Source organism: Stegostoma tigrinum, chromosome 42 (genome assembly GCF_030684315.1).
Source record: "Stegostoma tigrinum isolate sSteTig4 chromosome 42, sSteTig4.hap1, whole genome shotgun sequence".
Classification (NCBI taxonomy): domain Eukaryota; kingdom Metazoa; phylum Chordata; class Chondrichthyes; order Orectolobiformes; family Stegostomatidae; genus Stegostoma; species Stegostoma tigrinum.
In genome coordinates, this window is record NC_081395.1 from 6,131,583 (window position 1) to 6,144,221 (window position 12,639).

Genomic DNA, 12,639 nt, shown 5'->3' on the forward strand with positions numbered 1-12,639 from the left:
GGTTGGGGCTGCCCCCACCCAGGGGCAAGTGGGGGGCATTCCATCCCACCCTTACCTTGTGCCTTGGGCAGGCTTTGTGGAGTTAAGAGGTGAGTTACTCACTTCTGGTCAATGGTAAACAGGATGAGGGACTCCAAAAGGGTGGTGGAGGAGTCCTCCCAAAGCATTGAGGAACCTAGGAGGATGTTAGAATGTGGTAGCCCTCCCAACCAGTGGGGGCGCTACAGGTGAGCGGAGCACTGGGGGTGGGGGGGACTGAGGTGTATAGAAAAGTCCTCCCAGCCTCCAGGTGGCGATAGGGGGACGGCTGATCACTGGGAAGAGAGTCTCCGAGCGGGGTGTTGATTGTGGATGTAGTCCTCCAAGCCTCCAGGTGGCGCTACAGCGGCGACTATCTTGCTCGGTCAGGGGCCGAACGTGCAATGCATGTGACAGTCCTCCCAACCTTGGCGTTGCCAAGGCGAAAGCGGCGAGGATCTCGCGAGATCGGGAGCCATTTCCGGTCTGGTCGTGGTCGTGGCCCGTTCTGCGCCTGCGCATCAGCTCCGGCGGCTCGCGCTGTGGGGGGGGTGGGCGAAAGGAACCAAAGGCGCCGCTGCGTTTAGAAGGTTTTCTCCGGAGAGGAAGAGACTCTGGCTCGGGACTCTACAGAGTGAGGCCGTGTGAGGCAGAGAGAAGGAGGAGCGGGTACGGAACCTGGGGTGAACTGGATCTATCCCCTCCCGCCCCTTTTCGGTTATTTTTTTGTGTGTCACCCCGGCAGCGGTTCGCGGATAATATCCAATTGGACTGCGGCCGGAGCGTTGAGTGACAGCCCACCTGACCAATCAGCCGCAGAACCTGGAATGAGTGACATCTACGCCAGACAATCAACAGCGGAGTGCCGGGCGAGCGACGGCCAAACTATAGCCAATCAGCGGCGATCGAAGACAGATTGACAGTCGGACTGGCAAATCAACAGCGGGGTCGGGCCTGAGTGGAGGCCTGCCCCCTCCCAGTGCGGACGGCAGCCGTTTGCGAATTGGTTATGAGTCTGCGACCAATCAGTGAACGGAGTGAGTACGTTTTTTTAATTGTTGTAGAGCCGCCAATAGAGAGAGAGGGAGGCTAAGTAACTGGCCAATCAGGTCCTTTCAGGGGGTAACGAACTGGACAATCAGATCCCCTCAGCGGGGCACCTAACTCGCCAATCAGATCCCCTCGGGAGGTAACAACTGACCAATCAGCTCCTCTGACCCACCACCTTCTGAAACAGAAAATTCCTCCTGTGTTAAACGGGAGAATTTTTTTTATTTGACCTGTGCCCCCTACTTTGATTCTCTGGCGCAGCTGGAGACATCCTCTCAGCATCCACCTCGTCAAATTTACTCAAAATCTTGTGCCTCAATCAGATCTAACATAACAAAGTGTGAGGCTGGATGAACACAGCAGGCCAAGCAGCATCTCAGGAGCACAAAAGCTGACGTTTCGGGGACTAGACCCTTCATCGTAAGGGTCTGTGCCCGAAACGTCAGCTTTTGTGCTCCTGAGATGCTGCTCGGCCTGCTGTGTTCATCCAGCTCCACACTTTGTTATCTCGGATTCTCCAGCATCTGCAGTTCCCATTATCTCTGGCCTCAAGCAGATCAACTTCTTTAATGCATTTAATGCATATTAGCCAGCCCTTGTAAATCCACCGCCACATCTTGGGTACCAGTTGAGGGAATGTTTTTTTTCTGATTGAGAAGAGGCAGTCCCAAGCTAAACCGATCCAGTCTTAAACAAGTTAAAATAAGCGATAAACTTTTGGAACACAACTCTGATGAAACACAAAATCAACACTGGAATCCTCGACCTGCTCGATAAAGGCACCAAGTTAAAAAGTATAAACACTGGTTAGTCCCCAACTAAAGCGTCATATTCAATTCTGGGTTCCAAACTTCAGGAAGGATCTCAGGGCCTTGCAGAGGACGTAGAGGAGTTTTACTGGAATGGGACCCAGAAAGAGGGACTTTGGTTCATGCGGGATTCTGGAGACGCTGGGACCATTCCTCATGGAGAAGGGAAGGTTCAGCGGGATATTGATTTGTGAAGTTCAAAATCAGGAAGATGTTTGGGTCGAATGAATGAGTGAGAAAAGCAGCAGGAGGATCCATCACCAGTGTAACACAGATTGAAGAGACTAAAGAAAAGGACCCGAGGGGGAGATGAGAATGTTTTATTTGAGGCAGTGAGTGAATGAATGAAAGAATGATTTATTGTCAAACATGTCCACAGAGATAGAGGGAAAGGTACACAATTAGGCACCATTTTGATGTAAAAAACAATGAAAGGAAAAGTACTGAAATTGAGTTCATTTTCATCGACTGGGGTCCCAAACACAGCTGCAGAACTAATGCACGGTCCCTGTTCCAGGCACCGACACCACTGATGCCAAAAGTGTCCCACTCCAGGCCCAACGCAGCCAAGAGTCCTGCTTCACCATTACTACAGCACCCTGCCACCATTCCAGGAGTTCGCACATCGGGCCTACAAGCCAGCACTCTCTGCTGACACTGTTCTGGCTAATTCTACTCCAGGGAAACATCTTCAAAGAAAAGGGTTATTGAGTTGTTGGGGAAAATAGCTGTGGGGCTGAGTGGCTGTAATTGGACAAATCTGTCAAAGAGACAGGATAGCTAAGTGGTTCTTCTCAAAACTATATCTATTGTCTCTGGGGTTTAGGGTTCAGCCATCAATGTCAGACAGTCACTAATAAAAACAGTTGGGAATTTGGGAGAAACTTTCTCTCCCAGACAATGGAGCGGTTAAGACAGATCAAGCTGAAATATTAAAGGGGGGAGGCTGCATAAACACATGAGACTGGAAGGAATAGATTAGGGTGACCGGGGAAGTTGAAGAGGGCTGGGAGGAGGTTGATGTGAAGCAGTATTACCAACATGGAAGGTGGGTTTGGAAAGTGTTAAATTCCAAGGATGAGTTGCACAGACTGTGCTCACATTTCCTTGAGTGTGGAAGATTAGGGGGCCATAGAGTCGTACAGTCCCTTAAAGGGAAACAGACCCTTTTGCCCAAATCATCCATGCCAACCAGGTTTCCTAAACAGAACTAGTCCAGTTTGCCAGCATTTGTCCCATATCCCTCTAAACTTTTCCTGTTCATCCACCTGTGCAAATCTCTTTTAAATGTTGCACCCACCTCTGTCACTTCCTTCTTCAATCGGATTAGCCAGTCAAGGTATCTAAGATGATTAAAGGACTCGACAGAGTTGATAGAAACTGTTTCCTCAAGTGGAATAGAACCATCAAATTCAGACAAACATATGAATAAGGAAGAGTAGGCCATTCAGCCACTCGAGCACATTCTGTGATCCAGTAACATCACAGCTGAGCTGATTATAACCTCAAATCTACGTTAACCCCTGCCCCCCCCATAACCTTTGTTTATTAAGCACCTATTTGCCTAGCTCTTAAAATTGTTCAAGGACTCTGCTTCCACTACCTATTCAATGAAGGCCAAAGATGTGCAGGTTAGGTGGATTGGCCATGGGAAATGCAGGGTTACAGAGATAGGGTAGGGGGTTTGGGATGCTCTTCGGACATTCAGTGTGGACTCAAGGGCCAAATGGCCTGCTCCCACACTGGAGGGGTTCTATGATTCTATTCAGGCAATGAGTGCTAAAGAATTTCAATCCTCTGAGAGAAAGCAGGTTTAAATGTATGACTCCTGATCTTTTAAATAATAACTCTCAGTTCTAGATTCTCCCATAAGGGGAAACGTCCTCTCCACATCCATCCTGTCAAAACCCCTCAGGATCGTATATGTTTCAATCAATTGGCCCCTTACTCTTCTGAACTGCAGTAGATATTAGCCTAGCCAGTTCAACCTTTCCTCATAAATGAACTTGCCCATTCCCGGTATTAGCCTAGTAAATGTCTGAAATGCCTCCAATGCATTTACATCCTTTATTTAAATAAGGGGACCGAAATTGTACACGATATTCCAGACGTGGTCTCTCCGATGCTCTGTATAGGTGAAGCAAAACCTCCTTACTTTTGTTGTCTTTCTGAATTACTTGCTCTCCCTGGATACTTTTAAGATTCATGCACTGGACAGCCAGAATCCTCTGCACCTCACAGCATCCATCTTTGTTTCATGGGCAAATTTAGCATTGATACCTTTAATTTCTTTCTCCAAGTCATTTACATAAATTCTAAATAGTTGAAATCCCAGCAACACCACCTTGTGGCATGCCACTGTCTTATTTTGCCAATCTGAAAAAGACCATTAATGCATAATATATTCTGCCTTCCAAACACTCCTTTCTCCATGCTAATATGTCACCCCAACACAGTGAACTTTGAATATTGTCAAAAACTTTTCATTTGGCACATTATCAACTGCCTTCTGGAAATCCTCTTTATTCATAATGCATAATTTCTTTTCAAATAACTCCAATAGATTGGTTGAACATGATTCTCTTTCACAAAATCGTGCTGACTCTGCCTGATTATCTTCAATTTATCTAAGCACTCTGCTATACCTTTTGATTAGTAACTTTTAACATTTTCTCCACAGCAAATCTAACTGGCATGTGGTTTCCTGCTTTCCAATCTAATGGGAATTTTACAAATTAAAAGCAATGTGTGAACTGTCTCACAAGCCAATTTTTTTAAGCCCTTGGGTTGAAGTCCATCAGGACCTGGGTACTTTTCGGTCTGTAGAGTAACAATTTGGGGAAAATAGCTGTGGGGCTGAGTGGCTGTAATTGGACAAATCTGTCAAAGAGACAGGATAGCTAAGTGGTTCTTCTCAAAACTATATCTATTGTCTCTGGGGTTTAGGGTTCAGCCATCAATGTCAGACAGTCACTAATAAAAACAGTTGGGAATTTGGGAGAAACTTTCTCTCCCAGACAATGGAGCGGTTAAGACAGATCAAGCTGAAATATTAAAGGGGGGAGGCTGCTTCTCTGGTGATTGTGATTTCCCTGAGTTCCGTCCTTCATTTCATTTCCTGATTTTTAACTGCTTCAGAGATGTCACTGGTATCCTCTACAGTGAAGATCAATGTAAAATATCTGTGCAATTCATCTTCCAACTCCTTATTTTTCATTATTAATTTGGAGTGTTCTGCTCAGCCCTGGGCACCTTTATTTTAGGGAAGAACGGTAAAGCCTTGGAGGGAATGCAAAGGAGATTTACCAAAGTGATAATAAGAATGAGGGATTTTAGAACCAAAGAGAGAGTAGAGAGATTGGGTTTATTCTCCTTGGAGCATAGAAGATTAAGAGGTTGAGATGTTCAAAATTATGAACAATTTTGACAGGGTAAAGAAAGATATTCTGTTTCCACTATTTGGTATGTCAGTAAAGAGGGGTCACAATTTCAAGATTGTCAGTGAGATGAGGCAAAACACCTTTACTCAGAGTGTTGATAGGATTTGGAACAAGCTGCCTGAGATAGTGATGGAGGTGGATCCCATACCAAGCTTGAAAAGTGACCTGGATATATGTTTGAAAGTGGTACATTTAGAGCACTACGGAGATAGTGCTGGAGAATGGGACCAGCTGGGATCTCTTTTGGGAGCTGGTATACGGGCAGCGAGTCAAATAGACTCCTCCATACTGTAAAATCCTGTGACTCTATAATTTTCCAGATTCACTTTTCACAGGAACAGTGCTCACTTTTTTAACTCGTTCCCTTTTAAAATATTTATGGAAACTCTTACCATCTCTCTTTATGTTTCTAGCCAGCTTTCCCTCTTGCTGTAATTTGTCTCTCCTTGCTAATCTTTGCAATCTTTTATGTTCTAATTTTTTAATACCACTTGTCAACACACAATGTTATTTTTATAATATTTACATCCTGTTTTTCACATTGATAATTGGTAACATTGAGTAGTGAGTCCATCCCTTGGAATTTTTTATACTCTTTGAATGTATCTATTCTGTGTATTCTGAAATATCCGCTTAAACGCGTCTCTTATTGACCCATCCTTTAACACACTTTGCCAAATGACTTTAGCCAGTGCCGCTTTCGCACCCTCATAATTCCCCTCATTTAAATTTGTTTAAAAAATGATGCTGAGGGACCCAGCCCCCTCTCCATCATATGGAATCTAAAATTCAGTCATATAATGATTGCTGATACCTGGAGATGCTTTTCCTGTGAGATCATTAATTCTGTTGACTCAGGTTTGATGAGGCAATTCTTCACATAAAGGGGATAGGAGATCTGGAACTGCCATTTTGTTCTCTCTCTTTCTTTCTCTTCCCCCTCTCCCGTTTCTCCTCCTGCACTCTTTCTCCGTATGTATAAAATGTAGATGTATACCCAGATTGTCAACAAGCCCTGCGCATTACTTACAGGTGACAAAACTGGGAATCAATAGATTTTGTTTGGTAAAGAGGAATTAAGAGTTAAGGGACCAAGGAGGGAGTAAATGGAGTTGCAAAGAGATCAGCTTTGGTTAAATGAATAGTGGGACAGTCTCAAGCGGCTGAATGACCTCCTGGTTCCTATGCAATGTAAATGTTGGTTATTGGTGTTAATGTGACTGTCCCATTTATGGGGCACCATGCCCTCGGAGGGTCAGTGCTAAGGGGGCGCCATGTTGTTGGAGGGTCACCACTGTGAGGCAGTGCCAAACCATCAGAGGGCCAGTGCTGCGAGGGGGTGCCGTGCTGCTGGAGGGTCAGTGCTGTGAGGGGGTGCCGCACTGTCAGAGGGTCAGTGCTGTGAGAAGGTGCCATGCTGTCGGTGGGTCAGTGCTGTCAGGAGGTGCCAAGCCATCAGAGGTTCAGTGCCGAGGGGGTGCCATGTTGTCGGAGGGTCAGTGCCAAGGGGGTGCCGTGACGTCGGAGGGTCAGTGACGAGGGGGTGCCGTGACGTCGGAGGACAATGCCGAGGGGGTGCCGCCACGTCGGTGGGTCAGTGCCAAGGGAGTGCCGTGACGTCGGAGGGTCAGTGCCGAGGGGGTGCCGTGACGTCAGAGGGTCAGTGCTGAGGGGGTGCCGTGACGACGGAGGTCCAGTGCTGAGGGGGTGCCGTGACGACGGAGGTCCAGTGCTGAGGGGGTGCCGTGACGATGGAGGTCCAGTGCCGAGGGGGTGCCGTGACGTCGGAGGGTCAATGCCGAGGGGGTGCCGTGAGGTGGGAGGGTCAGTGCTGAGGGGGTGCCGTGACGTTGGAGGGTCAATGCCAAGGGGGTGCTGTGTTGTCAGGGAGTCAATGCCAAGGGGCGCCGTGCCGTCGGAGCTTCAGTGCCGAGGGGGTGCCGTGCCGTCGGAGGTTCAGTGCTGAGGGGGTGCCGTGACGTTGGAGGGTCAGTCCCGAGGGGGTGCCGTGCCGTCGGAGGTTCAGTGCTGAGGGGGTGCCGTGACGTTGGAGGGTCAGTCCCGAGGGGGTGCTGTGCCGTCGGAGGGTCAGTGCTGAGGGGGTGCCGTGAGGTGGGAGGGTCAGTGCCGAGGGGGTGCCGTGAGGTGGGAGGGTCAGTGCTGACGGGGTGCCGTGAGGTGGGAGGGTCAGTGCCGAGGGGGTGCCTTGACGTCGGAGGGTCAGTGCTGACAGGGTGCCGTGAGGTTGGAGGGTCAATGCTGAGGGAGCAGGCACTCTCTTTTCTCCAAGGACCATCCAGATTTGGTAAATATGGAAGCTGCCTTCATGTCAGTCCAGTGTCACTGAATGATCCTTCTCCACTCTCTTTTCTGTTCCAGGATGAGCAAGGCCTGAGGCTCCCTGTGAGTCTGAGACAATCCCTGATCCCCCTACCCCCAACACACAGTTCACCCCGATGGAATTCCCAGACCACGGTCGTGTGCTGCTGCAGAGCCTGCGGGACCAGAGGCACCAGGGTTTTCTGTGTGATTGCACAGTGCTGGTGGGGGCAGTGCAGTTCCAGGCCCACCGAGCTGTGCTGGCCTCCTTTAGCACCTACTTCCACATGTTCTACAAGGAGGAGGCGGCGGCAGTGACAGCAGGCCGCCGGGACGTGGTCGGCCTGGATGACGAGATAGTCACGGCACCGGCCTTCTCGTTGCTGCTCGAGTTCATGTACGAGGGCCGGCTCCGCTTCAGCGGCGCTCCCACCGAAGACGTCCTGGCTGCCGCCAGCTTCTTGCACATGAACGACATCGTCAAGGTGTGCAAGGGCCGCCTGAAGGCCCGGGCCCTGGCTGAGGCCGACAGCACCCGCAAAGAGGACGAGGCCCAGCAGCAACCGCCACCAGGTGCAGGAGGCGGCCTCGGAACTTTGGGCCTGTCCGCCTCCTACCAGGGGGTTGTGCCTCCTCCTCCAGCACCTCCCCCACAAGCACTGCCTCGGAGGCAGCTCCCACTGCCAACGGAGCTGCCATATGCCTCAGGGCGCCCGGAGGGTGAGCAGAACGGGGCTGGGGCCTCCCTCCTGCTGTTGCAGCCTGAGGCCCCGGCTTCAGGCCCTGGCCGCTGGCCACCCGAGCCAGCAGACACTACCACCAGCCAGGCTGGCATGGAAACGGAGGCCTACCCCAGCAGGCCAGCTGGCAATGTCCTGGCTAGCCCCTCGTCCTCGACGGCTGAGGCCTCGGGCCCTCGCTGGGCCGGGGTGTCGGGCGAGAGGAGTGGCCGGAGGAGGAAGCCCCACGAGGAGGAGGACGAGGAGGCAGCCAGGGACGGAGACACGGAGGAGGACGGCGATCTGATCACTGTCAAGGTGGAGGATGACCTGTTCTCGGAGGAGGAGGGCGGTGAGGAGCCACCCGAAGGCGAGGCTGAGGAGGTGGAGACAGCAGCCTCCTGTTGCCCTCAGCTTGATGAGCTCTTTCAGCAGCCGTCCCGAGGCTGCCCACCCACAGAGTTAGCCCAACCCCAGGCCCCAGCCTTGGCCTGCAGTGGAGGGGGCGGGGGCCACATTGTGATCTCGGATGAGGATGAGATGCCTTCAGAGGACGACGCGTTCCCGGCTCCCAGCCTCTACCACCAGCAGCACCGGGGCCTTCCCGCTCCTGCTCCACAGGCCTCTCCCGGAGACCTGGGAACTCCGGCCGCCCTGGGCCTTTCAGCCAAGCTGTACTTCCAGGACCTGCCGCCTGGGCCTGGAACGGGCCCAGCTGGCTCCGAGGATGAGCTGCCAACCTGTGGGGCTTGCGGCAAGACTTTCTCCTGCGCCTACAGCCTGAAGCGCCATGCCCTGGTGCACACCCGAGAGAGACCCCACAGCTGCCGCTTCTGTCTTCGTCGCTACTCTCAGTCCGGGGACCTGTACCGCCATATGCGCAAGTACCATAACGCCCAGGTCTCATCCTCATCCCCTGGGCCAGGGCCTGGCCCTGGTCCTGGCCCCGGACCCAGCCCCGGACGACAGGACTCCAACGGGGGCTGGAAGTGGCTGGACAAGCCTCCTTCAGAACAGTGGAAATGAAATCCATCCCCATTCCCCGACCTCTCCTCCATCCTCAACTCTTCCCCCCCTCCCCCTGCTTCCATCCTCAACTGAACTCTTTTCCCCCTTCTTCTATCCTCAACTCAATTCTTTCCTCCCCTTTTCCATCTTCAACTCAACTCTTCTTTCATCATCTATTCTCAACTCTTCCCCCTCTTCTATCTTCAACTCTTCCCCCCGTTTCCCCCACTCTTCCCTCTCCTGCCTTCTCAACTCTTACCCCACCACCAACTCTTTCTCCGCACTCCCACTTTGTGTCCTGAAGTGACAGTGGACAGTTTTCGATGCTACAAGAGTTCTAACATTTGGAGGGGAAAAAAAACACAAAATTGCAACAAAAAGTCTTTTAATATATACATATATATATATATATATCCACACCAGCCATCCTGTAAAATGACTTTAAATTCGGTCCCAGGAGCAGTTGAGTAAAAGCTGTACATTTGAGGAATGGGTCTTTGTTTCCAATTAATTTCTTTGTTCGTACTCTCTCTGGGTCAAATGGGTGATGATTTAACAGCATTTAGTTTGTTACATATATTAAAACAATCATCGATTTGCTCGACGCAATCACCTCACTGCTGTGTAATAATGCTGTTGACCATTCTTGTGATGGTAATTTCTAAATGTAAATGTGTCACAGTGTGGAGCACCCGCAGAGCAGGAAGGGGTAGATGTGTTCACAGGGACAGTTTTGAAGTAGGAGGGATGTCTTTGTTAGGTCTGTAGGTCCTGTTCATAGACCCATTTAGTTTGGTCTCACCGTGCACAGTGACATGGGATTTGTTTTACAGTCAAATAGTTTAGCAGCTTAGGAAAGAGACTCATCATTTCTGTGCAGTCAATAAGCACTTATCTTGTCTCATTTTCCAGCATTTGACCTGTAGCCTTGTTGTTATTTTCTGATAAACCTGTTCAGAGATGTTATGACACCAATCTGTGAGTAAGTGGGACTCATATTCGGGTCTCCTGTCTCAGTGGTAAGGACAGTGCTGCACAAGAGCCCCCCTCATGTAGCCTTTTATGCTATGAATATCCAAGTGATCATCTGAATACTTAGATGTCTTGATGTTCCCCAACTGTACCTCCTTTCTCGGCAGTAAGTTCCAGATACCCATCACCCTCTGGGTGAAAGAAAATGCTGCCTTAAATCCCTTCTAAACCCTCCTGCTCTGTACCTTAAATCTATGCCCCCACTAAGATGGATCTTTCTCTCCTTATGCTTCTCAATTTTATGCTCCTCAGCCTTCACTGCTCTAAGGAAAACAACTCATGCCCATCCTGTCTTCATTGCTGAAACACCCTAGCCCAGGCAACTCCCTGGAGATTCTGCACTCCCTCAAGTGTAATTGCATCCTTCCTATAAAACGTAAGAAATTCGAGCAGGAGTAGGCCATCTGGCCTTTTGAGCCCACTCCACCATTCAATAAGATCATGTTTGATCTTTCTGTGGACTCGGCTCCACTAACCCACCTGCTCACCCTAACCTTTAATTCTTTTAGTGAGGCAACCAGAACTGAACACAGTAATCCAGCTGTGGCCTAACTACTGCAATGTAATACAAGTATCCCATATGCCTTTGGAATATTTATTTGTTTATGTTCCTGATCTTGTAAACAGAGGACAATGCTACATTCTGGTAAACTGTGCCAGGGTGAGGACATTCCCAGTTCTGGAGTTGCTATTTGCTGATCCAGTTGGCTTTCCACCCATTTTTATTTGGCCTTTGACTTCTCCATAAGACATAAGAGCTGAAGTGGGACTAATTCAGCCCATTGACTCTTCTCTCTCATTTAATGAGATCATGGCTGATCTGATCATCTTCAACTCCTTCCCCATAACTCTCAATCTTTTACCAATTAAAAATCTGTCTTTCTTAGCATACTTAGTTACCAAACCTCAAACCTCTACAGTTAAGAATTCCACTGTCACTAGCCTCCAAGAAGAAATTCCTCCTCATCTCTGTCTTAAAATAGGTGACCTCCTTACTCTGATGTGGAGGTGACTGTCAGACAAAATCAGAAGTCACATGATTCCAGGTTATAGTCCAACAGGTTTATTTGGAATCACAAGCTTTCGGAGTGCTGCTTCTTCGTGAGGTGAAGTCAGAGATTATATCTTCTGGTTCAAGTCCCTTAAGAATCATACAATCCCAACAGTATGGAAACAGGCCATTTTGCCCCATTGAGCCCACAACAACCCTGCAAAAAGCATTCCACCCAGACTTACTCCCCTACCCTATTTCTGTAATCCTGCATTTCCCATAGCTAGCCTGCACATTTGTGGACACCACGGGCAGGTTAGTACAGCCAATCCATCTAACATGCACATCTTTGGACTGTGGGAGAGAACTGGAGCAAGCCCTTGCAGACATGGGGAAGAGTGTGCAAACCCTAGACAGTTGCCCCAGGATGGAATCAAACCTAGGTCCCTGGCGCTGTGAGGCACCGTGCTGCCCTTAAAATAGGGGCCATCTGAATATGAACCAGGGGACCTCTTGATCTGCAGTCAAATGTTTTATCATTGAGTTGTACCCCCAAGACTGTAGTATGTTTCAATAAAGTTGCCTTTCATTCTTGTATATTCCAATGAGTGCAGGCACAAACTTTTTCAACTTCTCATAAGACAGTCTCTCCATACCCTGAATGAAGCTGATGAATTGTCTCTGACTGCTTCCCATGCCAGTATATCTTTCCTTAGATAAGGGACTCAAAACTGTTCAGTTTTTCATCTATAGTCTGACCAGTGCCTTGTATAGTTTTAGCAAAAACTTCCCTACTCTTACGCTCCACTCCTTTTCAAAACACAGTCAACATTCTATTTACCTTTCCTGAAATTGAGTGGTAGTTTTTTTTGTGACTCATGGACAAGGACTCCCAATCCCTCTCCCATAGGTTTCTGTAGTCTTTCCCCATTTAAGTAATATTCTGTGATAATCCACTATTTCAAAATATTCAGGTGCTAAACTCAGCATCAATGGGCCCTAGGAGGCTACAAGAGTCCTACAATTGGAGAAAATTATAACAAACTGGTTAAAAAATCTTCAAAATATGAAATTACAAAAGTCCTAATGACAAAGGAAACTCTTAAAGTATTATTTTTGGAAGGTGATCCATCCCCTAGTGTCCATAGGCTGTGGACCCCCCACCCCCACCCCACCCCACCCCGAGCAGGGACACAACTATGGAGAGTTCTAGCATTGTACTGTTATTTTAAATAAACACAATTAGGGCAAAC

At 49.0% G+C, this 12,639-nt stretch overlaps 1 protein-coding gene across 2 annotated transcripts; it reads left to right on the forward strand.

Moving 5' to 3' along the window:
• Positions 1-472: 472 nt before the first annotated feature.
• LOC125449352 (zinc finger and BTB domain-containing protein 3-like) lies at positions 473-11,991 on the forward strand. 2 transcript variants are annotated; one of them, XM_048525095.2, is made up of 2 exons: positions 473-1,059; positions 7,697-11,991. In XM_048525095.2, exon 2 carries the CDS (start codon positions 7,774-7,776, stop codon positions 9,379-9,381), a length of 1,608 nt encoding a protein of 535 aa, XP_048381052.1. In that variant the 5' UTR covers positions 473-1,059; positions 7,697-7,773; the 3' UTR covers positions 9,382-11,991. The 2 variants fall into 2 exon arrangements, with proteins under 2 accessions (XP_048381052.1, XP_048381051.1); XM_048525094.2 differs by having other exon boundaries at positions 476-1,055.
• The last annotated feature ends 648 nt before the right edge of the window (positions 11,992-12,639 follow it).